At 53.4% G+C, this 23,478-nt stretch overlaps 1 protein-coding gene across 13 annotated transcripts in view; it reads right to left on the reverse strand.

Annotated features, from left to right (window-relative positions):
- Nucleotides 1-23,478, reverse strand: part of LOC112647230 (myosin phosphatase Rho interacting protein) — a 148,665-nt gene that overhangs the window by 47,996 nt on the left and 77,191 nt on the right. For 8 of the 13 annotated variants that reach the window (XM_049109511.1, XM_049109509.1, XM_049109510.1 and 5 more), the window contains exons 4-8: nucleotides 16,409-16,560; nucleotides 11,229-11,313; nucleotides 5,062-5,281; nucleotides 3,761-3,920; nucleotides 3,407-3,559 (exon numbers count right to left, since the gene is read on the reverse strand). In XM_049109511.1, the coding sequence (XP_048965468.1) occupies nucleotides 3,407-3,559; nucleotides 3,761-3,920; nucleotides 5,062-5,281; nucleotides 11,229-11,313; nucleotides 16,409-16,560 (770 nt within the window). Of the gene's footprint in view, nucleotides 1-3,406; nucleotides 3,921-5,061; nucleotides 5,282-11,228; nucleotides 11,314-16,408; nucleotides 16,561-23,478 lie in introns of all 13 variants that reach the window. The other 5 variants (XM_035716926.2, XM_025428111.3, XM_025428114.3 and 2 more) reach the window with 2 other exon arrangements.

Consider the following 23,478-nt stretch of genomic DNA (forward strand, 5'->3'; position numbering starts at 1 on the left):
ATGAATTGTAGATCATAAGTCATATGATAAGATCTTTAAAATTCACTCAGTTGAATTTTGTTTTTTCAACATTAACATGTCACCGAACCAGAGACCTGTCCTCCCAGGGACGCCCAGGCAAATGCCCCACAATCACCTAACAGGAAGGGTTTTACGTGCATTCTGGACTAGTGGCTGAGAGTTAAGGGGAAGCAAGTGAAGTACCTCTGAGCCCAAAAGATTAAAATCTAACTGAAGACTAATATCTCTCTAAGGAAAAAGAGGAAATGGGTTCAAATCCTGAGTCCCTGCCAAGAGACCAGTTTTTACTCAGGAAGGGTTACCAGTCAAAATGGGTCTCTTAGGTTTCTTCATCAAAGAAGTCTGAAGACCAAGGTGTAGAATTCTGTGCTTATGCACAAAGCAGGAGCTCTGGTGCCCTAAGCTTCTGCATAATCTTCTCCAGCAACAGAACTTGTTCCCAGGCCAACCTGCCAGAACCAGCAGTGCAGGCAGCAGAGGCCGAGGGAGGCAGCGGCAGAGGGTATGTGTTGTGAGCGCAGGAAGCTCAGGCAGCAGTAGGAGTTCCTGGGAACCACAGGAAGCTCTTGGAAGGGCTCAGCCTGGTCATATGAATGACGCCATCCTAGAGGGGTTTGGGTAAGGTTCCAGGCACAGACAGAGGTACCATAACTTGCAGAATGAGAGCCCCTCCAACTAATCCTTGGATCTAGAAAGCACCCCACCGAGTCACATCTGACTCGCATGCTGCAGGCCTACCAGGGCTGCAAAGAGAAAAGTCAGATGAGGAAAGGCAAGTGGCACTTAATGCAGCCTGTCTACAAAGAGAGGGTTTCTGGTGAGGTCAGCCAGGGCTTCTTTTGCAGAGTGAGCGAGCAGTTTATATCCTGGCTCCCGTGATATACTGCCGGTATGGCAGCAAATGTCTCCCTGGGCTGGGTGATGGCACAGAAAGGAAGCGCCTGCACCTGTGCTCCGCCTGACCTCTTGAGGTTCCCAGCCGCGGGGGGTGGGGGGGGGGGTGGGGGGGTGGGGGTGGGGGAATATGTGCAGAACTGTACACAGCTGGTCCTGGTGTCAGTCACCAAGAATTCAGCAAAGACCATGGCTTCCCCAGGTTGGTTCAGGAGTGACTCATCATCCAAGAAACATCTGAAAAGTTCTAGAGCAAATGTGGAGAGCAGAGCTGGTCAGCCCATAAAGGCTTACTTCAGGGCTGTTGCTTGTCAGGAAACCAACCCCCTCTGTCCCCCCAGCCCAGCTCCTGGGCAGGCTGGGCTCAGCTGCCACTCTGGAGAGTTGTGGCAGAAATCCTGCAGTATGGTCTAGTCAACCAGGATGCAGAAATCCAATCAACTACAGGGTGGGCTACTTGGGACCAGAGTACAGGTCTTGCAAAGCAGCTAGCCAGCAGTCATTAGGGTAAGAAAGTGACATTACAGTGTTAGGATGCAGAGTTGGTGGGTGCCAGTACCAGGTGAAAACCCATCTCCATGGTGGCAAGGAGCATGCAGATAGTAAAGCCCCAGAGATGCCATCTACCCCAGGCTACTAGACAAGAACAAGTTCAAAGCCAAGCAGGTGTGTCGAATGTTAATTCTTTGGTTTGCCGCTAAATCAGGGCATGGTTGCCCACTCAGGAACCTCCAGGGCCCACAGCCTGTTCGCTGGCCAGTGTGAAACCTCCCCTGCTCTGGCCCACAGTCACTCAGATAATTACTTAATTGCTTAAAGGATAGCCTTGGCCCCATCCTGGGTCACATCAAAGGAATAGGGTCTTCCCAGTTAAAGGCCCAGTGGGGAAGTGCATCCTGGTTCTGCTGTACCAGGCTGTTCCCACTAGGAGTCTCCCTGCTTCTGAGGTCCCAATTCTGCATCTGCATGCTGGGATGGTAACACAGGACCTCTCAGGGTTACTAACAAACAAGGAGACAGCTAAGTTACCCCTCAGGCAACAGGTCAGCTTTCCCCTCCCTCTGCCTAGGAATTAGGAACATCTGTTTTCTTCTCTTTTTAAGACCAACAACTCTGGGCATCTCCTCCTTATTCTGGAGGTGGACCCACAAGTGTACAGGTCCTTTCCACCTGGCGCTTTGGGACAGCAGGTGTGTATTAAGGAAAGGAACAGGAGAGAAAAGCACCCTCCTGGCAGCTAGCTCCTTGAGGAGGTTAGCCTGTCACCACCTTGCTGTCCTCACAGCATGCCACAGGTCAGAGCTTTACTTAGGCTTCCGCAGGGTGGAGAGGACAGTCTGAGAACTTTAGGAATTTAGGTCTGAACCTTTTTTCCAGCAAGTGAACTTCTTTGGGAACTTAATGAAAATTTTGGATTTTCTTTTCCCAGAAAAATGTACATATGGCCTCTAATCATTTAGAGGGGTTCATGGACCTCTGGCAATTCAGCCGTGGACCTGGGTGACGGCAAAGGCTCCATGTACAGACTCCGGGATAGAAGCTCCTATCAGAAGGGGGCACTCCAGCACTCTGGTCTAGGCCAGGGCCTCAGGGATAGAGCCCAGCTATCTCCCCAGCTCTCCAGGAAGCACAGGGCCAGGGGCGCAGGAGAAAGAAAGGACAGAGCCCTCTTCTCTTCAGGCCACAATGAAGTTCCATGCCTCTGTCCCAGTCCCTTCCTACGTCCCATCTATAAACACCGTCTTTCTAGGAAGCTGTGCCTGCGGCCCCCGCCTCCCATTTCACATTTCAGCCAAGCCTGGGTACAGAGATACTCTGGGATGCCCTGTCACTTCATAGGTTGCCTTGGCTTCCCTGTGGGAGCACTCAAGGGAGGAATGTGTGCTGCCCACCCCACCGCCTTACATCCCCTTCACCCGTGCCTCAGACTAGAAGGACAAGGGGAACTTCCACCTGCATCGCCAGGCTCTTCCTGCCTCCAAGGCCATCTCAGAGAACAGAAGGGGGCCAGGAAGGAAAAGCTCCAGCTCCACGAGGCCAGGTGGCTGAAAACATGCCCAGGGCCCTTGAGGTATCATCGCCGGGAGGCACTCAAAGGAAGCAGCTGGCCCCTGGCCTTGGTCTCTGGCCCAGAGATCCTGCATTTCTGGCTACCGGGGACTCAGAGTTCCATGACCAGAGTCCAGGGTCAAAAGGCAAAGCTTCCCCACACACTCTGAACAGAAAGGGAGAACAAGTGTGCTCCCCCAAGGAAGGCTTAGGGAACATGTGTGTGCACGCATGTGTGTATGTGTGCACACCTGTGAGGTGAGAAGAGAAAATGTGTATGTTAAAGTGTGTATGAGAAAATGAGTATAAAAACCATATTAAAAAAAACACAAAGGAGTATGAGCACGTGTGCGCGTCTACTAGAGAATACGAGTGTACACGAGACTGTGGAAAGGCAGGGGAGTGTGTCTGTGCACATGTGGCCCTCTAATCCCCTCCTTACCTCCTCTCGTTGCCAAACAGACGGGCCACCTCTTCCCTGCCAGGGCTCCGGGCCCGAGTCCTACGCTCCAGCCGCCTTTTCTCCACCTGGAAGGCTTCTCGGTGGCTGATCCTGACGGCCTTAGGGACGTCGGCCAGGGCGGCATACTGCCTGCTGGCTTTAAAGGCAAAGGTGCGCCCCGGTCTCTCTGCTCCCCGCCCCCCAGCGCTGCCGGAGTCCATGCGGGTGGGGGGCTGGCTGGCCGAATCCAGAGAGCCAAGGGAGCTGCTGCACACCATTCGGCCGGGGGGTTGAGAACCTGGGGAAGCAAGGGGATGACCAAGCTCCTGGGAGGGCGGTCCAGGGCCACTATACCTGTTGTTGGGGGTGCTGGGGCTGGGAGGGGAGAGCGGCGGGGGCAGCTGTTGCTCCTCGGCCTTCAAGTCCTGCTTGGTCTTCTCTAGGGAGAAGTAGCCACTCTCAACCCGGACTTTGCGGCCACAGTCCATGCGGTCGCTGCTCATGGTGCTCTCCTCTGGAAGAGAGAAGGGGGAGGCAGGAGACATACTCAGCCTCTTGCCATCTCTAGTTTCTGGGGACTTCTGAAAGAGCCCACGTGGATCCAAACGGGGGCCAACTCTCTACCTCCCAACTCTAAAGGCACACATGGGCTTGCCCCAGGACAGCTTCACAGGACAGCAGTGAAATGTCCTTCCCACCCATGTGCCTCATCCATCTCTCTCTAACCTGGCTGTGTCTGCTACACTGTTGGGGGTCCCTGAGCTTCTAGTCTGGGGGCTTGTTTGGAAGAGCATGTTCCCCTGCCCAGGAGAGATGTCCCACAGACAACCCCTTGTAAGCAAATACCAAGGAGGGATTCAAGGGCTAACTGGCAGTTCAGCCTGTTAGGGCATTTGGGGAGGGAAGAGTCAGGGGACTTCTGTGGGAATGAGAGGAGTGGATGCGGACTACCCACCAAGGTTTGATGTAGCTTCACCCCTAGCTGGTGCAAAATGCATTTTGGCCTGAATGAACTGGGTCATTCCCAACTGTCCTCTCGTTTTCAATGAGCTAGACAAAATGCAAATGGGAGAAGCCAGCCTATGTCATGCAGAGCCCTCCAGGGCCCAGACCAGGGAGGCAGAGACTGCTGCCCTGTTTCTGCTCAGGCAATTCCAAAGTGGTAAGTGGAGAGAGCACAGCAAAGCCCCCTGAGCACTCTCTTCTCCACCTCGCCCAGGAGCTGGACAGGAGTGGACAGCAAGGGGAAGGCCTAAGATGCCCTAACCACTGCTGCTCTCAGGACACGTTGAGCTTCCAGGGTTAACTAGCCCATAAACACAGTACAGCCACGGTGGTAGGAACCAGAGACCTGCTGGTACACAGACCTCATCCTAGAGCATTCTGATTCTCACAACACCCATCTGGGGCTGACAGAATAGGTGCTGTTTCCTCCTTTATAGATGGGACGTTAGAGCTAGAGGGGCAAAGCCAAGAATCCCAGGCCCACCCAAGCCAGGCCCTGTCAAAGGCTGAGGGATGCAGAAGGTGAAGGAGCCTGAGGCTCAGGACTGGGTTATCAGGGGTCAGCTGTGTTGGGATGGAGGCCTGTTCCAGCACTGTGAGACTGAGCACCAAGACAGGCAGGCACGAGAGCCAGCCCAGCTCCCACTTACCATCCTTGCTCTCCAGCCCAGGCTCCCTCAGGGTGCTGGCAGCAGGAGGCTGGCTCTGGCTGGGACTCTGAGCTGGACTTAGGCTGCCCCCATCGGGCTGGTCCTTGGCCCTCATTTCTTCCTGCCAAAGTGTAGACTTGGTGGTGGGGACTTTCTCAGCACTGGGAATGCTGCTGCTGCTGCTGCTGCTGGTGACAGCCATCTTGGCCGGCCCTGGTTCCTGGGGGAGAGAGTGGTGTCTGGGCTGCCACAGGAGCACACAGCCTGGGCTGGTACACAGGTCCTGGCTGCCTAGGTGCCTGGCTACGGGAGACACCAAGAGCAACTCTGTGTCAGTGGCCCAGAATCTTCAGAAGGGGAGGCTCAGAGCAGAGACATCCTGGTCAAGATGAAAGCTCCATCTGGATGGCCCTGTGGCCTTTTCTCTTCTAGAGTCCCAGGCAGCATGCCCACAGTGCCTGGTCCCACCGGCCTCAGGCCAGGTTAGGCAAATACATGGAGCAAAACCTGAAGGCTTTCTGCCTGGAGCTCGGAGAGCAAACACATGCAAGTTCTCCCTTCCCACAAAACCACAGGACCAGAGCAGGGGAGCAGGCATTAAAGGTGAGAGGACAAGTGCTGGCTCAGTTTGTCATTCCTAGACTTGTAGGTAATTAGGAAACAAGTCAGGAAAGAATACACCGTTGAGATGGCCCACTGGGTAAATGCAAAGCATGTGCTCACATAGCACTGTGCCAAGACCCACCCTTGGCCTCCCCAGCCTTCCCGTGTTGGTCCTCGAAAGCTAAAATCAGACACCTGGGACACAATGTGAAGGAAAAGAGTCATCGGACACAACCCAAATATCCAATCTACACTTATGCCCTCCCACACAAACTAGCTGGGAGCCCAGATCAGAGCCAGTGCTGCCCTACGGGAGAAGCATTCATGCAGGAGTCCATTTCCAGAGCATGCAGAGAATCTTAACACCTCAAACCTGGAGCCCAGATAGGGCAGGGTGGGATCCCCAGCTGCCCCACAGCACTAGCTCACACCCTGGGCCCAAACCCCGTGCTTGGCCCAGGATCCTGGGTGCCAGCTACAGAGGGCACTGTCAACAAGATGGCTTCAGACTTTCTCAAAAGTGAGACACGTCTCAGCTGTCTTCCCAAACACAAATGCCTACCTTCCACTCCCATCCTAGTGGCCAAACCTCATTTTTAGAAACCTTAACCCAATTCTGAATTGGAGTCCTTGGCAAGGATCATATATGAAACAGGTTATGCATCCCCACATGCACGCACACAGACCCAGTACTAACCAGCAGGTTCTCTGACAGCCACTGACATGGAACTATGTGGTGAGCTCTGGTTCATCACCGCACCATCCTGTCCTCCCCAACAACACCTCACAGGGGAGGCTGCCCAGGCTGAGAGGATGTTGCACTCACGCTTGCATGAACAGTGAGGGCCAGAGTGAGCCTTCGAGCCTTTTCCACTACCAGCACCCTCAGGAGTGGCAGGGGGTGGAGTGAGCTGCTTTGGACTGGCATCCTAAAGGATCTACAGAGAAGCCAAAGTGCCAGGTATCCCAATGGGAGAAGACAGGCATTTTAACCAAGTCCAAAGCTTTGCTTAGCTTTGTAAGCACAGTATTAAAGACAGGAAGGCTCTTCTCACAAACCCAGGACACACCTGACTGCCTATTTGGTCAGAGCTGCCAACAGACCTGGCTCCCAGGCTGGAGATTTCCTACAGCTTTGTCCACCTTGCAAGAAGTGGACTTCTTGGAATAAAATGGCAATGGTTTCTGACAGTTTCCTGAGGGCTCCAACAGAACCAGGCTCTAATGATCTAAGGAGAAACGGCCCCAGGGCTACCTGTCCCCCTAGCCAGTATACTGCTCTCACTCCACGTCCCAGCGACGTTTCCCCCAAGCAAGTCACTCTAGCTCCCCCTGCCATGGGCCCTGACAACTGGGTCTTCAGTTCAAAGGCCAGAAGCAAGAAGCTAGCTAGGCATGCTTTGGGGGGCTCAGGGCCAAACTGGGATTCCTCCCACAGAACTGGGTGGAGTGACATGCTCTGGGTGGGGCCTCAGTGAATCTGTCCCCTCGGTGGAAGATGGGCTGCACAAGGATAGGTAGAAGTTGCCAGAAAGGGCCAAAGCAGAAGAGCCAGGCAGCTTTACTTTTGAGGAAAGTGTCCTTGACTTCAGAGGTCTCAGGCCCAAGCTCTATGTGATCTGCCTACAGCATATGCATAGCCCTCTCTGGTGCTTGGGTGACTCCAACAGTGAGGGCAATGGCTGGCAGGGATCCCAAGAAGTAGAGGAAATTCTAGGCCTGAGATCCAAGGGGCCATGACAGGGAGCTTGGGAAACAAATGCATTTCTTGGCACCACATGGCTACAGACCTACCTTCTGGCCCCAGGCTGTCCAACCTGTGCAGGGCTATCTGCATCTGCAGATCCCTCCCCGTGCTCCCCACTTCTGGAGAACTCCTCCCAGAGGATGAGGGCCCTGAAAACAGCAGCCAAGGTCCATTGGCAGTTCTCTTTCTCTCCTTTGGAGGCTCTGCCTTCTACCACCTCTATGCCAACCCTTACCCTAGTGAGCGGAGACAGAGGGACAGTCTGGCAGCAGGAACACAGCCACGTTGGCTCCAGGAGGGGGGGTGGGTTGGTGGGTGGGTGATACAGGGAAGCCTGATCTCTGGGTAAAGTTGTTTCTCTTTTCCAAAGTGTCTTGAGACTTGGCATAGGCCAGGTCAGGGCTATGTGGCACTGCCTCTGCTCCTTACAATGTCACTGCTGTGTAGAGAGGGCACTGGGGTTCAAAACATAGGCCTGTGGAAGCTCAGCCACGGCCAGCAGTATCTGGAGGGAGGGGACAGGCAGGGAGAAGGGACAAAAGGTCTGGGCTTCTATGTGTCTACTGCACATGTAGTTGCCTTATTTGGAGGCAGGAGCTCAGCTCAAGCACTGCTTCCAAGGATCGCTATAGAAACGCAGAGCTACCCTAAATGCTATGTGGCCTTCCATAGGTGCCTATGGAAGAGGAAGGAGGTAGAAGTGCCAGGTTTCCTATGTGCTAGTCCCTGCATGGTCGAGATACCTGCACTGCTCAGGGTCCTCAATGCTTCGATGCTGTAATGAGGTCTGTGTGGTTTATCTGGCTGCTCAGAAAGGGTTTTCAAAGCAGGGAGGAATGAAGACACAGGGCAGGAAGGGAGGCTCAGGCCAGCCGCCTTCTGTAGCCCTTGCATACTAGCTAAGCAGGCACATTCTCTAGAGGGGGTCTCCTAGGAAGCCTTTCTTTCCACTTCCCCGGCACAGAAACTGAGCTGGGACTCAACAAGGAGGGATGTGACCTGGAGCGGGTGTAGCAGTAGACACCCAAGTAGAAAACAAGATACTCCAGAAGAGGTAGCCATGCACAACACATGTGTGGGCCTGAGAAGAACCAGTGTACGGGACCAGGAGGGACATTCTTCCTGACGCACCTCTGCTAACACTGAGAGGTCTGTTGTTTTTCAGGTCTCTGAAGAAAGGCCCAGAAGCAGGGGCCAATAGCCTGGGGGATTGGGGATATGGGAGGAACCAGCATTCCAGAGCTCCACTTAATGAACCAAGTCTCCCAACCCACAGCTGGCAAGGGAGACAGGTGGCCCCTGGCCTCATAGTCTCAGATCTGGGATTTGGGGCAAGAGGGGTAAGACCACTATCTCTCCTATCCTAGTCATACCCAGAGTGGATTATCACTCCTCTCTAGGCATCTCGGTATCAGGAGAAGTCTTTTCTCTTGGAGTGAACAGGGGCCAAATAAGAAGTACCTCCTGGAACCCACACCTCTCAGGTCTCAGGTTGCAGAGGCTCTGGCCAGGGCCAGCCTGTCTCCTTCCTGCCCCAGGCTCTGCTGGGACCTCTGCTCCTAGCTGAGAGGCTATCTGCTCCCCCTGTAGCCTGATCCTCATGCCTCCTCAGGGCCTGGCTTGGGTCTCTCTCCCAAGTGAGTTTTCTGTTCTCAGAAAACCACTCAATGAGTGTACTCTACATGGCCCCTACTCCCAACTGCTTGAGACATCTTCTTTATGTAGGATCCCATGGGCTCTTCTGCCTGAGTTCGAGGAGGACAGGGCACAGCAGAGCAATACCTCCTGAACCCCAGTGGTTTTATGGGAAACCTAAGAGGGATTAGGGCACAGAAAGAGGAGGCCATATACGGGGGGGGGGGGGGGGTGTCCTGGGTTCCTGCCTCTACAGGGGCCCCTAAGGCTTTAGGCTTCCATCCCCGCTCCATTTGGAGCATCCAAAACACTTTCAAGCATCCATCTGCAGAGGGGAGGCCTGCCCAGAGGTCTCCAACTCCCTCTCTGGAAAGACTCCACATCATCTCCTGAGACTGGGTCATGGGGAGATGGGCCCCACATGAATGTTCACTGCCACCAGAAGCCTGTGGAATCAAATGTGATGTTCTAGGGAGCAAGGATCAGAAGGAAGAGTCCTGTCAGGCTGGCTTCTGCCAGGCTCAGAAGGGGGATGAGCAGAACAGGCAGGGGCACCCAGGCTCTGAGAGACCCTCAGAGAAGTGGCTGATCTTCCCACCCTGTGATCATAAGGCTTCTGCTACCAACTGAAAAAGCGAAGCTCAGCCACAGCCAGCAGTATCTGGAGGGAGGGGACAGGCAGGGAGAAGGGACAAAAGGTCTGGGCTGAATGTGTCTACTGCACATGTAGTTGCCTTATTTGGAGGCAGGAGCTCGGCTCAAGCACCGCTTCCAAGGATCGCTATAGAAACGCAGAGCTACCCTAAATGCTGTTATTCTGCCTGGGATTCTTCTCTCAAACCAGGCAGCTTTGAGGGATTTGTGTGTGTATCTGCTGTTCTCAAGCAGGAAGCCCCACTTTCAGCCTCCAGGAAGGTCTCTGATTGCATTTTGCTGAATTCTTGCCAGGAATACTACCTTCCAGGAGATGCTGGCCTGAGACTCCTTGGGGAGGGTGGACAGAGGGCAAACAATGACCATCAGTGGGGAGCAGGCCCAGTACCCAGGCCAGCACACACCTCCCAGTCCTGACTGGGCCGACCTCTACCGCTCAGGGAAGCAGAGAGCAGCCAGTAAAAACTGCTGAACCCCAGAGGGTAGTCAGATTCCATCATGGGCTGGCTCCCTGCCAGACTCTGGGCCATGCAAGATGCCCAAGGGACCCCGATCCTTATCCTGCTCACTCCTGGGGTTGCTGTGAGGCTCTCTATCAGGCCAGGTAAAGCACTCAGTAACCCTTAAGTTTGGAGCAGAGAGAAGGAGCATTAACTGAGCACCCATGATGAGCTGAGTGCTTCTTTCCAAGCCCACAATAATCCTGTAACTAGATCTCAAAAGGCCTATTCTGTGAAGCAGTTTACTGAGGCTCGGAAAGGTTAATTCGCTCCACCAGGGCTCCAGGAACATGAGAAGCACAGCAGAGAGGTGCAGAGCACTCCTGGGTGCCCTGTGTCCCTGCAGATGAGGACAAGAGTGGCCTCTGGGGATGGATTAGACTGGTGGGACCTATTCAAGCTACCTCCCCTGCATCAAATGGGAGCTAGGGCAGGGACACAAAAGTCAAGGTCTTGTCAGTTTTTTCCATTTATGGTCAAAGTCCAGAGCAGAAACAGGGTCCTCCCTGGGGAGCTCCTCACTCAGCCAGGACACTTGTGGACCCTCCCTGCTTGGCCCCCCTTCTCGGCCTGCCATCTGCAGGATCATCCCTGTCTGTAAAGCAGAGCTGAGCGGAATACTTTTCTGAACTGTGGTTCACGAGGATATACACGTGCAGCAAGCAGCCTCTCCAAGCACACCCTTTGCTCCCTAGCAGCTGGCAGGACAGCTAAGAAAGAGATACACGCTATAATACTGCTGCTCAGCACTGGCTCGCTCCCTGGCAACATCCCAGGATGGCCCTGGAGATACGAGTAAAGTAGCCCTGTCCTGAGGAGGATCCTGCCTGTTGCTTGGACAGGAGCACACAGATTATAGCCCATAGACTGCTGGAGGAAAGAAGAGAATATGCAAGACTCACAACCACCTCAGCCCCATCTGGATCCTTTCCCTCACCCCTAATTTTAGGTTGGGTCCTGAAACCTTCTAACCTCCTGGGAAGCTCTCACTTCATCCAGCTCCATTGATGGGACACCCCTTTGCCTACCTGTGGTGTGGGAGGCTCCACCTTCCGCTTCTTCTTTTGGTTCTGCTTATTGGTTCTGGGATAGACCATGAGCATCTCTAGCCACCTGAGGAGAAAAGAGAGGGAGTACTGGCTCAGACCCCAGGCCTCAGGAACTAGGAACCTTGCTGGGTGGTCTAGGCATCAAGTCCAACGTTTCTTGCTTAGGGGTGCCCAACCAGTGGCCAGTCATCTGGGCAGTGAGCAGGGCAGAACATGACCCAGATTTAAGCCTGCCACCACTGGGGGAGTGGTAGCAGTGCAACCTAGGACAAGCATAGGCTGTGTTGGGACCAGGCCTAGATGCTGATCCCACAGTGACTATTATGCAGGTAGAGAGGGCCCTGTGGCTGTCCCTGGCATGAAGAGCCTGGTGGAAGGGCAGGCCTGAGCACAGGCCTCAGAGTGAAGCGCACATCAGAGTTTCCATAATGACCCTATCTCCGGGGCTTACACATGGCTTTAAAACCATCCTCCCATGGTAGATTTGGCTAGCACAGATGGGCTGCTACTGGGTGTCATTTAGGCCTATGGACACAGGAAACCAGGAGTTGTGCTACCAAAGTTCTCTGTGATGGGTCACTCCCAGGGGCTGAGCAGCTGACCACCCAGACCCATTCACTCGCCTCTGGGCCCCACCTGTACCCTGAGGGCTCTGGGGAAGGCCCACAGAGCTGCCCAGGGACCCACTCCAAGGCTGACATGTTGGAAGGTCCACTCTGGACCCGGAGCAGAGAAGGTAGCAGAGGGGTGTGGGAAGAGCTGAGCCTGAGGGCAGGAGGCCTGATACAGATCTGGCTCTGCTACCCTCTAACCATGACCCTAGGTGGCTCCCAGCCCCTCTGGGCTTCAGTCTCATCTCTGAAAGCAGGGGGTAGATTAGGCCATGACATGTCCACGGCTTGTCTCACTTGAGCTTTATTAACATCTGGGAGGGTTAGATGAAGCTGGACAGGAGGAGAAGACAGGAAGGGCCTGGTGGTGAAAGGTATGCTCTCTAGAGGGGAAGGTATAACAGGAGACTCCGGTCCCCTTCCTCCTAGAATGTGAGGGTCTGTGCTGGGCCTGCTGCCACCCTAGGCCTAGTGGTGGCGGCTGAGTTGCAATGTGAGGCAGAGACCGCACTGCCAGCATCCTGATAGTAGGCTGTGGCAACCACCAGCATTCAAGCCTGGGCCAGGAAGAAGGGCTCATGTCTTCAGCACTCAGAGGTGTTTCTTTAATTTGGGGTGGAGGGAGGTTGGGCATAGTCTGTGACCTTCTTGGACAGCCTCAGGAGGGTATGCCGATTGTGTGGCTGGCAGTTGGGGAAGAAGCAGGCTTGGGTATGGGGAATCATACCATCTAGGGAGAGCCCAGCTCAGCTGAGAGCAGGTCCTTCCCTATTTGCTGAGAGAGTGAACACCTGCCTGCACCTATGAGAGAGACCTGAGGCACAGGTCCTACGGGTCACTCCTCTGTGGGCTGGCCCCAAAGCAAGAGAAGAGGCATGACTGTATCTGCAAGGCTAGCAGATGAGCAGACTCTCTCAGGGTTTCAGTCATGCAATATGAGGAACTCACACACTCGTGAGGTTAAAAAAAAAGCCTGCTTTCCAACCTGCCCCAGGGGCTAACATTTCTCTGGGGCACTGCAGCAAGCAGAGACTGCAGAAGACCCCTCTTAGAGCTTTCCTTAGGAGAAGAGAGACTGTCTGACAAAGTCACTTCGTCCTCCAGAGCCCCAGGAGCACAGCAGTGTGACAGGCAGGTGCACAATGGCCCAGTTGCTATTTACTGGCAAGGCGAACAAGTAGGCAAATCGGCAAGCCTGCAGGACAGGGCCTCGAGGGAAATCTGCTGCTGTAGCGCTGCTGACTGAATATAGCTCGGCAAGCTCCTGGGCCAGCCTGAAGAAGGCTACAGACTTGGGGGCTGAGCACAGGCAGGGGCAGGCTGGGGCTGGCCTGGAACAGATGATGGAATGTGTCCCCTGCACTCAGAGTTCTCACGGAAGCCCAGCAGGAAGTGTGCAACGTCATTCAGATGTGTTACCACGTAAAGTACACCCAGGGAAGAGAGGTGAGGGGTGAAGGTGGACAAAGGATCAGCGGTGGAAGTGAGTGCAGGACAGGGCCTCGAGGGAAATCTGCTGCTGTAGTGCTGCTGATTGAACAGAGCTTGGCAAGCTCTGACTGCAACATGGTACAGTGGGTTCCCAACTCTGACAGCAAGAGCAGGATGAGATGGCGGGGAGCAGAACTGAGAGTCCGGGGCACAGGTAAAGGAGAAAGCTTGGGCCCAGCCAAGCTGGAAAGCCCCCCAGCCCAACTCCTGCTTACACTCTACCTCCTCTAAAAGAGCTGCACTAAGCTGTGCTCCACACATCCTGAAGGCCCCTCCCTGGCACGAGAGCTGGGAAAGAGGACTGCAACTCTCTCCATCCAGCTCTGGGAGAGATGTTTCACGCTGCTTTGTTCAGAGAAGATCCCGGGAAAAAGGCTGGATGGACTGTTCCCAACTATTCCTGCTCTAAGTCAGCCCAGATAAAGTCTGCACCTCATGAGGGAGCTGGGTGCAGCTCCATCTTAGGGTCTAAATGCTCATAGATGAGATTTCCTAGCAAAGGAGCTATGCCAGGTGGTGAGGATGCCAAAGGAGGGGTCCATGCACAAAGGAGAAAGGCAGAGAAGACGCAGGCAGAAGTCTGTATCCAGGGCACACTGCCCAGCTGACTCTCTAAAGGAGGCCAAGTGGACTAGCAAGTGGCAAAGACAAGGAAGCTGCTGTTGGGGGCCACTGGAGGCACTGTGGGGGCCCAGAGACAGGCTGCCATGGTGTGAACCCTGCCTGCTGGGGAGAGATGAGCTAGGCCCAGACCAGGATGAGGACAAGGGGAAGCAATGAGTGATTCATCCTGGCTCTGGGTATGCCACTGAGCCACTGTACAAACTTCCTGCCCTCAGGAAGTGGCCCAGCCTACATGCGGGACCCAGAGAAACACATTTGGTATCCTGGTCCATCACTGACCTTGTCTACTCAAGCTGGCACTTGAGTGGGCTGTGGCAAGTGCCTGATAGTAGGATTTAGGCCACATGCCAGAGGCACTGTCAGACACCAGTCTCCTCATGCCATATGGCATATCACTACATCACTGACCTGGTGGTCCCCCAGCTCACACATGCCTCAGCCTATCCTGGGGATCTTGGGACAGCCCTTCCCATCCCACGTGCTAGTCAGAATCCTCCATGGGACCTAGCTCCCAAGGGGAGGGCTAACTCTCCCCCAAGGAATCCTGCTGGGCAGTGGAACCTCGGTCCAGGGGTTTCTGCCAGACAGGGCTGCAGCAGTAAGTATGAGCCAGGAAGTGCAAGTTCTGTGCTGTCACTCATGCCTTGAGGGTCCCCTTGGTCAGGGTCTTCAAATTTCCAGAGCTTCAATCTCCTAACAGTAGAATGAGGGCTCTGTAAAAGCCCTCTACACTTTTTGTTTTTTGTAATCTCTATATCCAAAGTGGGGCTTGGACCCACATCCCTGAAATCAAGAGTCATATGCTTCTCTGAGTCACCTAGGTTCCCTGAACACTCTATACTTGTAAACCATATGGTTCTAGAATAAAGACCAGGGAGAGGCTGAGGCAAAGTGGTCCTTCTGTTTGCCCCCGGGAGTTAGAGACGCAAACTTGCCTCTAAGGGAGAAAGACTCAGGGAGCTGGCACCCTCAGTAGAGGGTCACCTGGTCACTCTGCAGTGCAGCTCTGGCCCTCAGCCCCACCCCCCGTAACAGTGTGGATCTGAACTTTTGAACTCAGCAAAGACTGGGGACCTTCTGACCATTGTTCTTTCTCACTTCCTCATACAGCAGCCTTGGCCGGAGATCCTGAAGCTCAGCCAGTACTCAGTCTTTTTACTTGTTGAAACCAAAAGGTTTCACATTATAGTTCCCTTTACTCTGCACTACAATCATCAGCCTAGTACCCCTAACCACCACCACCCCACCCCACCCCCACCCCTGCTGATTCACTTTCTCTCAAAGTTTTCTCAGCCTTAAAGGACCAATGAGATTCTCCAAGATCCAGTGCCCAAGCTCCTGGCCAGGCTTGCTGAGCCTGCTCATTACCTATGTACTGTGTGGCCAAGTCACACAGAGCTGCTAAGAGGTGCTCAAGGAGCTGGGACTCCTGGAAGGCACACAGTGCATGAGCTCAGAAGCATGGGACTCTGCTCACCTGCACTGTCGGTTACCTGAAAAACTGGGCCCACCTCCCAGGGCTTCCCCTAAGCCCCTGCACAGGGTAGGACCAGGGCAATGGTGGAACTCAGAGAAACCAAAGAAGCCAGAGCATCCAGCAGCACTGGAGGATAAGGTGTGTAGGCCCTGTGTGTAGGCCCTGAGGATGAGGAATGAGACACAGCCTCCACCCTCAAGGACTGACTGCTGGCTAAAGGAAGCTAGATGTGTACCAAGACAATCTGCATCTTTTCTAAGAGTGAACTGATGGTGCCAAGTGCTTCATGGGAGCAGGCTTCCTGAAAGAGCAGACACTCAGGCTGACTCTAACAACCTGAAGGATAGAGGGGTCATTCCAGACTAAACGCAGGGTAGGAACTGCCACAGAGCTGGTGGGAAGCATGGGGATGTATGGAGATGAGCAGCTCAGCGCTGAGGGCCACAAGGGTGGTGGGGGTGGGGCTGGAGGCCTGGGAAGGGGCTCCCTAGGACCAGCTAAGGAACTTGGACTTGACTCCCAGGAAATAGGGTTTTAGGCAGGAGAGAGGCAAGATATGCTCTGGGGACTGAAACCCTCGTGGTGGGGTGATATACAGCTGGGAGGGGTGAGAAGGTAGGTGGGGAGACCAATGAGAGGCCAAAGGAAGATGAAGCAGCCCTGGAACTGGGGTAGTGCCAACAGAGGGAGGCCCCTGAGTAAGTGGGACATGAGGAGACAGCCTTGGTGAGTACGTGCACATGGGGTGATACAAAGGCAGGTGGAGGGTGAGGCCAGTGTCTGGGGTGGTGATCAGGCACACAATGGCACTGTGAAGAGAGAGGACTCAGGAGGGGGGACACACCTGGGAGAGAAAGTGATGGGGATATTGCCCAATTTGTGCCAAAGGGAACTGGTCTAAGAACATGCTGGTACGTAGGGAGTGCCTCCTCTCAAAATGCCTGTGGCAGACTCACCCGCTGATGATTTCCTTGGTTTCTGCCCGGATGAAGTGCTCCTTCTCAGGTGTCAGAATACACAGGGAGAACTTCTGGCCTGTCCGGCCCTCCCCATCCACCACATCTGTGCACTGGTTCATGTTGATGGTGCCCTGCGGCAGGGTCGTGGGCTGCAAGAAGATAGAGCAGAGTAAGCAGCATGGACTGTCCCTGTATTCCCAGGCCCTCCCAGCCCTTGTTGCTTCAGTAGGTACCTGAACCTCTTGCAGCTGCATGGAGCCCCAATACCAACAGAGGCACCGGGTGGCACTCTGCCTCGCCTCCACCCTCATGGCCCCACTTCCTTTCTACCCATCCCAGGGAGGAGAGGTGACAGGCTCATTCTTCTCAGAAGACATCCAGCTGGACATTCCTCCCTAGCTGGAGAACAAGATCCCAGCTGGCACCACAGGAAGGGAGAGAAAGGGAAGGGGACAGCTTCGTAGGACAGCTGGGATGACAGAGGGAGCCAAGAGTCTGGTCTCACAGGGGTTACTGGTCCAAGAGAGCAGTGAGAAAAAGCTCCAGAGGAGGTGGTTCCAAAATAGCAAGGTTATTTTTAGAGGCAAGGAGGGAGCCGGAGGGAAGCCACATCCTGGAAGGAAGGCTGTGGGGCTGGCAGGCTGGAGCCACACATATCATAAAAGCTTTAAAGGTAGGCCAAGCCCACTCAGGGCAGGTGACCCACCGCCACCTTCCAGGACTGCCCATGAGGAGATGCTGCAAGGCTGCCTGGCCAGAATTGGAACAATAAATAATCACCTTTTCCCTTTTTTGACATAGCTAGACACTGAAATTAGAGAAAGAACACCAACAACAAGCAAAAAAGGCGTTACAGAATTCCTACTGGGGTGAGGGTCAGCAAAGAGGACCCTCCTAAATGATCTGTTCACCCTGAGTCCTCTGGCCTCTCACCCTTCCCCCAAACAGGAAGGTGCCTTTAGGAGGGAAACAAGACGCCATGGCTGTCACCGCACCAAAGGCAAAGAGCTCCCGGCTTGGAGTCAGGCAAGGCACTATCTTTGTGCCCCTTTCTGGTGGCTCTCACAGGGAATGAAGCCTAGGCCAGGACCCCAGGTGGTGTGGGACATGGGGTGGGGAGGCTGTCCCCACTTCCAGGGCAGCTGCCAGCTTTTCTACTGAGTGTCCCCCAAGGACTCTGCACTTCCTCGGTTGGGTTCTTGACGACGCAGTAGGGGGAGAAAAAGGCAAAGGTGGCCGGCTGAGGGTTGCCTGTCAGGTACCTTCCTCCCAGAGCTCTCAGGTAGGGCATACCTCTGTCCAGCTGTAATCTCTATTGTCAGGACACAGGGAAGAGGCCTAGTCTGAAGGTCCAGATGCTGAGTCTGGCATGAGTGCCAAGCTCAGACCAACTATCCCCACTACTGGAAACGCTTTTTCACCTGTCAAATGAAAGGAAGCAGGAAGCTCCCAGACCCCTCCAGCTGGAGAGCATATGAGCTTCCTAGTACTTTCCAGGCCAAACCACCAGCATTTTGATGCAGTGCCACCTCCCCTCCTCATTACCTGGTGCCCAACTACAGAAGCCAGACCAGAAGAGCACTGAATTATCTAGAGCACTCACCTGCTAAGGCTACCTGATTTCTGGTCTAGAGGAGAGGGAAGAAGTAAGATCCCCAGCTCCAAGCAAGATGCCTTTCCTTCTGAAGTCTCTGGGCCCAGCCTATCCTCCTTGGGCTCAGCTCAGAAGGGAGGTGGCAGGGCAGGAGAGCCGGCTGTGAGCTCACAGGGAGGCCTCTAACTTCAGGTGGGAAATAAAGGAGGGGCCAGAGTCCTACTCCTGAGGGTGGGCCACATGCATACTAAGACTAGTGCTCTTCCTCAGCAAAGCAGCCTTGTAATAGCTCTCCTGGGCACTCCTGGAGAGTCCAGTCCCTGAGGTGGGAAAGGGAGCTTGGGAGGTTATCCTGCAACCAAGCAATAGGGTTCTTCAGGAGCAATGAGCAAGGGAAGTGGCCTGGGATCCGCCCACTTGTCCTATGGCTGGGGAGGCCCACAAGCATGTAGGGGCCCCCCACAAATGCGCTGCTCCCATAGCCTCAAGAATGCACCCTTTCAACACAGGGCAGGGTCTGCACGGTCCTTCCAGGCTTCCCAACCTCCTCGTTCCAGTTCCAGCTCCTCCACTTTTCAGAATTTCTAATCCTAAGTCTTCTATGGCATCATGCCACTGTCTCATCTGAACCCTCTTTGGACAAACTAGGGGTGGTGACCTCTGCTCTCTCGGCTCAGCCTCCCCCACACAGAAGCACATGCTCCCTACTGGCACCGACAAGGCTCATGGATTCTCTGGAGTGGATCCTCTTGTACATGAAACAAGGACACTGATGCTGTGGACTGCTGTGAGTATCAGAGCCATGAGCAGGATCACAAAGCTGAGAGGGGGAAAAGGGAGAGGTGACAGCAGAGGAGCTTCTCCAAGGGGCTTTTCCTCCTTTGGCCGCCCCCTGCTTCAATGCTTGGACTCACGGGAGTCAGAAGGTGCCAGCATATGCTCACCTGTGACACATGCATGCATGGACATAAGTTATCTAGCTGCACCACTGAGCCAATACCTTATAAGCTATATCACACACACAGGCAAGCTAATGGGGCCAATAAAACACACCAACATCAATTCTAATGCTTCTTTCTCATTCACTCTCTAGTGGGCTGCCTGAAGGCATGCTTGCGTTTACAAACTACCATGCTCGCGTTTACAAACTACCATTCCAGGGCTCAGGGTCACCAAAATGCTCACCATCTCCTCATGCACAGTAGTGGACTGCTGTACATGTGGCCATCAGCTACCGACGTGATGTCCCAGCTAGCCCTGCCACTGAACTCGGTCATGGGCCCCAGTCACTAACTGTGCCCTAAGACTTTCAGCAACCTCTCTGGGCCTCCGACTACCTCCTTCCCAAAGAGCTTTCAGAAGTGTAAAAGGCAAAGACATAACAAGCTACGGCTGAAGAAAATGAACGTTTGTTTACTACTTGTGTGTCAGGATCTCATAATTACTGCCTCCTTAGATACTACTTATGAGGTGGGCATAATCTAATCCTATTACATATGTGGAAAAGGGAGCCATGGACAGCGGTCAGAAAAGAAGGGAGAACCGGAAAACTGACCCAGGTTTGTACTTGCCCGCACCGTGAAAATAGCTGCTCCTGAAGTCTCATCAGTGACCCCCTGCCAGAAGAAGCACCAGGCTCCAGCACCACCTGCTGTGAAGCTGCTCACTGTCTTAGGTGGGTACCAAGGCCAGGCCCTGGCTACTGCGTCCTCTCACCAACCACTCCCCTGCCCCTCTGAGGCTGCCTATACACCACCCCCACTTGCTCCTCCACTAGTCTGCACTCAACTACATCTCCTGCACCCAGAGCTCAGACGCATTCAATCAAGGGCCTCCAGAGAGTCCCCAGGCCCAGGTGTGGCCCTCCCCAGCTCATGGCAAGGAACAGGTCACACCCAAGAAGAGAGAAGAGATCCTTGAAAATCCATCTCCTGACTAGGTCAGACGTTATGCTTGGAGAGCAAGGGCAGGGATCTAGGCTGCAATCCAAATCCAGCCAGAGGGAACCCCCTCGCTCCAACGACAGTCATTAGAGAAGACAGCTCCATCTGACAAGCTCCCTGCTCTCATTCTGCACTTCTAGAGATTAGGAATCCAGGCCTCCTAAGAGGCTGAGCACCACCTAGTTTTGCTTGATTTCAAAAAAGGGATGGCCATCCAATTCTATGTTATGTTGCTGTTATGGGTTAGGTCCTCAGCCAGCAAAGTCACCAGCTGGCCCTCTAGCCATCTCAGGGCTCCTGGTCCTCTTCTGGCCTCTATACTACAGCTGCTAAGGTGGTAGAGCTGCATCAATGTCAACTCATCCCAAGGCCAAAGACCACGTAAGCATGAGGCAACAAAACAGAAACGGAGACAAGGGCCTCTCTTCAGGGATGGAGCTATATCCTGCTGAGAACCCAACCCTCCAGTCATCTGCCCACTGGCCCCAAAAGACCAAGGTAAGCTCTGCCCACTGCAGCTGAATACCTGCCAGAGGCTTGCTTTGGAAGATCCTGCCACAGCAGCCTTACCACCTGGAGCCCCTCCACCCCCCAGTCCTGGGCCAAGCAGGTGCACATTAGGGAAAACGGGCCTCCTCCACTTCCTGTTGGATCCTGGAAGTTCAGGAGGTAAACTTCTAAGAGCCAGAGACAAGAAAGTAGAAGAGAAGTACAAAGAGGGGCCATTTAGAACTATCGGTGGGGGTGCTTTCCTCCAGGCAGCTGTGCTTATACAACCAGAGGTGAGGCAAGACTTGGAGAGAATGGAAATACTCCACTTTTTTGCCCCACTTCTCCATTCAGATGGGAGAACAGAGACCCACAGAAATGATGGCTTTCCCCCAGGCAAAGAAATGCTCACAAGGTCAAAAACTGCCTTTCAAGGCAAAGGCCAGCCCAGTCTACTGCAGGATCCTGCAACAGTGCATATATTTCAAACCTATCTGTCCATGGCTGACAGAGAACCTCATATTTCACACTGGGATGAACAGGTGTATGGGCATGTACACACACACACACACACACACACACACACACACACAGAATGAAAAATTATGGAACAGTACTTTTACTACCCATTTTGTGTTCTGTATTATTGTTCTGTCACACTCCCCACCACCCACTTAAGGTGTAGGAAAAGCAGTGCTATTTGGTGACAGTGGTCGGCCAGTACATTTGTATACTGCCAGAAGTAGGGGTGAGTAGACTCCAGATAGGATAAGACGACTCTCCCCTGCAGAAGTCACGGTGGCAAGAATAATCCTAATGGTCTTCTGGAGTCAGGCAGGGCTCTGGATAAGTACTTAACAGGTTCACCCTGATGACAGTCTCAGGAGGAAGGCATTTTGACGGGCTTGACTTACAGATGTGCAAGTAAGTGGGGCTCAGAGTAGTAAAGGACCTGGAACCCACCAGGGCCACCCAGGAAGTGTGGCCCAGTACTACTACACCACTGGTTGGTGGGCAGGATCAGACAGGGCCTAGGCAGAAACATGACCACCTCTGCCCTCCCCCAAGGTGGGGAAAATGGCTCCCACAAGCTCCTATACAGAGGCCTACCAGGCAGCCACGCTGGAGGCTTGGCTAGGCCACTTGAGCCAGGCCCAGGAAGACCACATGCATCCTTTATTTGGGATTAAGGAAGTTAGACTTTAATTTCCTATGGAAGGAAGGTGGCCCTTGGGGAGCTTTGCTGAGTACAGCACTCCATCTAGGCACCCCTGGAGTCCCATGCCCTGAGAATAACGTATGTTGCTTAGGATCACAGAGACTGTCTCTGGCTCCTCCTGCTACTACCAAACTGCTCACAGAGTCCCAAATCTAACAAATCATGAGTCACTCTCTCAAGAGGTGGGACATCAAATGCTATCCAAGTGTAGAATGGGCCACCTGATTCTCTACTAAGGCCGCAGTTCTGCCTAGTGAACAGCTCTCTTAAGATGGATATCCTCAAAGTCCAAGTTCTCAAAGAAAACTGGAGAGGCTCATGGAAAAGGAGTCTTGAGATAGTCACAAACTCACCCAGAATTGGAGTGAACTAAAGCCTCTGCCTGGCCCTTATGATAGCTCAGAGAAGGCTTCCCCCAAACTCGGCCAGGGGCCTCAGGGCAGCAGGGATGGCCAGCTGCCGTAGGTGCCCGCCAGGCAGAACTTCTTTCCTTCCGTTCCTTACATGGCAAGAAGCCAGCAAAGTCCCCTGCCCAGGCATGTGGCCAGCTCCCATGGATTCTACAGTCCTTGTGGTTTCCAGGGCAGTTTCGCAACCATCCCCCACACCAGAGCTGCCAGCCGCACAGAGTAGTGCTGAGGCTGTGATGTGCCCACAGTCTTGCCACAAGTCCTTGGATGCCAGGTCTGTTTCTGTGATCTCACATGGGCTCCTCTGGAGGAATCTGTGGTTCTGCACCCCTTCCTGCCCTTTAGGACTCCAACATGCACCCTAACTGCCGCAACTCCACCCAAAGGAGGAGGCTGGGGAGCCACGCTGGGGGCTACGGCATGGGGGATCTGTCACCTGTGGACCCATCACCCAGGACAGGAAGCTAAAGATGATCCTTCTTCCCCACAAAGGCTCAAAGACCTAATGTAGCCTCTGGGCTTTATGTTTCCAGAGCTCATCAGCCAAGAAGAGCACCAACCTTGGAGCAGAATCCTAACTCTGCCAATCACCACATAAGTTGCCTTGCGCAAGCTGCAAATTTTAAGCCTCAGCTTCCACCAGTGTAAAATGGGATTAACAATACCCCTTACAAAAAAAAAAAAAAAAAAAAAAAAAAAAAAAAAAAAACAATACCCCTTACTTCAAATGTATAATGGAGCAGCTGCTGTGGACAACAGTATGGAGGTTCCTCAAAAAGTTAAACATGGAGTTACCATATGACCCAGCAATTCTGCTCCTAGGTTTACACCCCAAAGAATTGAAAAGAGGTGTTTGAACAGAATTCATCCACAAATGTTCATAGCAGCACTATTCACAACAACCAAAAAGCAGAAACAGCCTTAACGTCCATCAATGGATGCATAAATGGGGCACGTGAGTGGCTTAGTTGGTTAAGCGGCCAACTCTTGGCTTTGGCTCAATATCCTGGGATTAAGCCCTGTGTGATCTCAGGATCCTGGGATTAAGCCCTGTGTCAGGTTCTGTCACTCAGTGATGGAAGATTCTCTCTCTAAGATTCCCTTCCTTTCCCTGAGATTCTCTTTCCCTCTCCCTCTGCCCCTCTCCCCTATCTCTTGCTCTCTCTCTCAAATAAATAAATAGATAGATAGATAGATAGATAGATAAATAGATAGATAGATAGATAGATAGATAGATAGATAGATAGATGGATGGATGAATGAATGAATGAATGAATGAATATTTTTAAAAAATGGGTGCATGGATAAACAAAATGTGCTCTAGCCATAAAACAGAATGGTATTCAACCATAAAAATGAAACACTGACACACACTTCAACACATGAAAACATGACGCTAAATCAAAGAAGCC

This window comes from Canis lupus, chromosome 5, assembly GCF_003254725.2.
Source record: "Canis lupus dingo isolate Sandy chromosome 5, ASM325472v2, whole genome shotgun sequence".
In the NCBI taxonomy this organism is placed as follows: domain Eukaryota; kingdom Metazoa; phylum Chordata; class Mammalia; order Carnivora; family Canidae; genus Canis; species Canis lupus.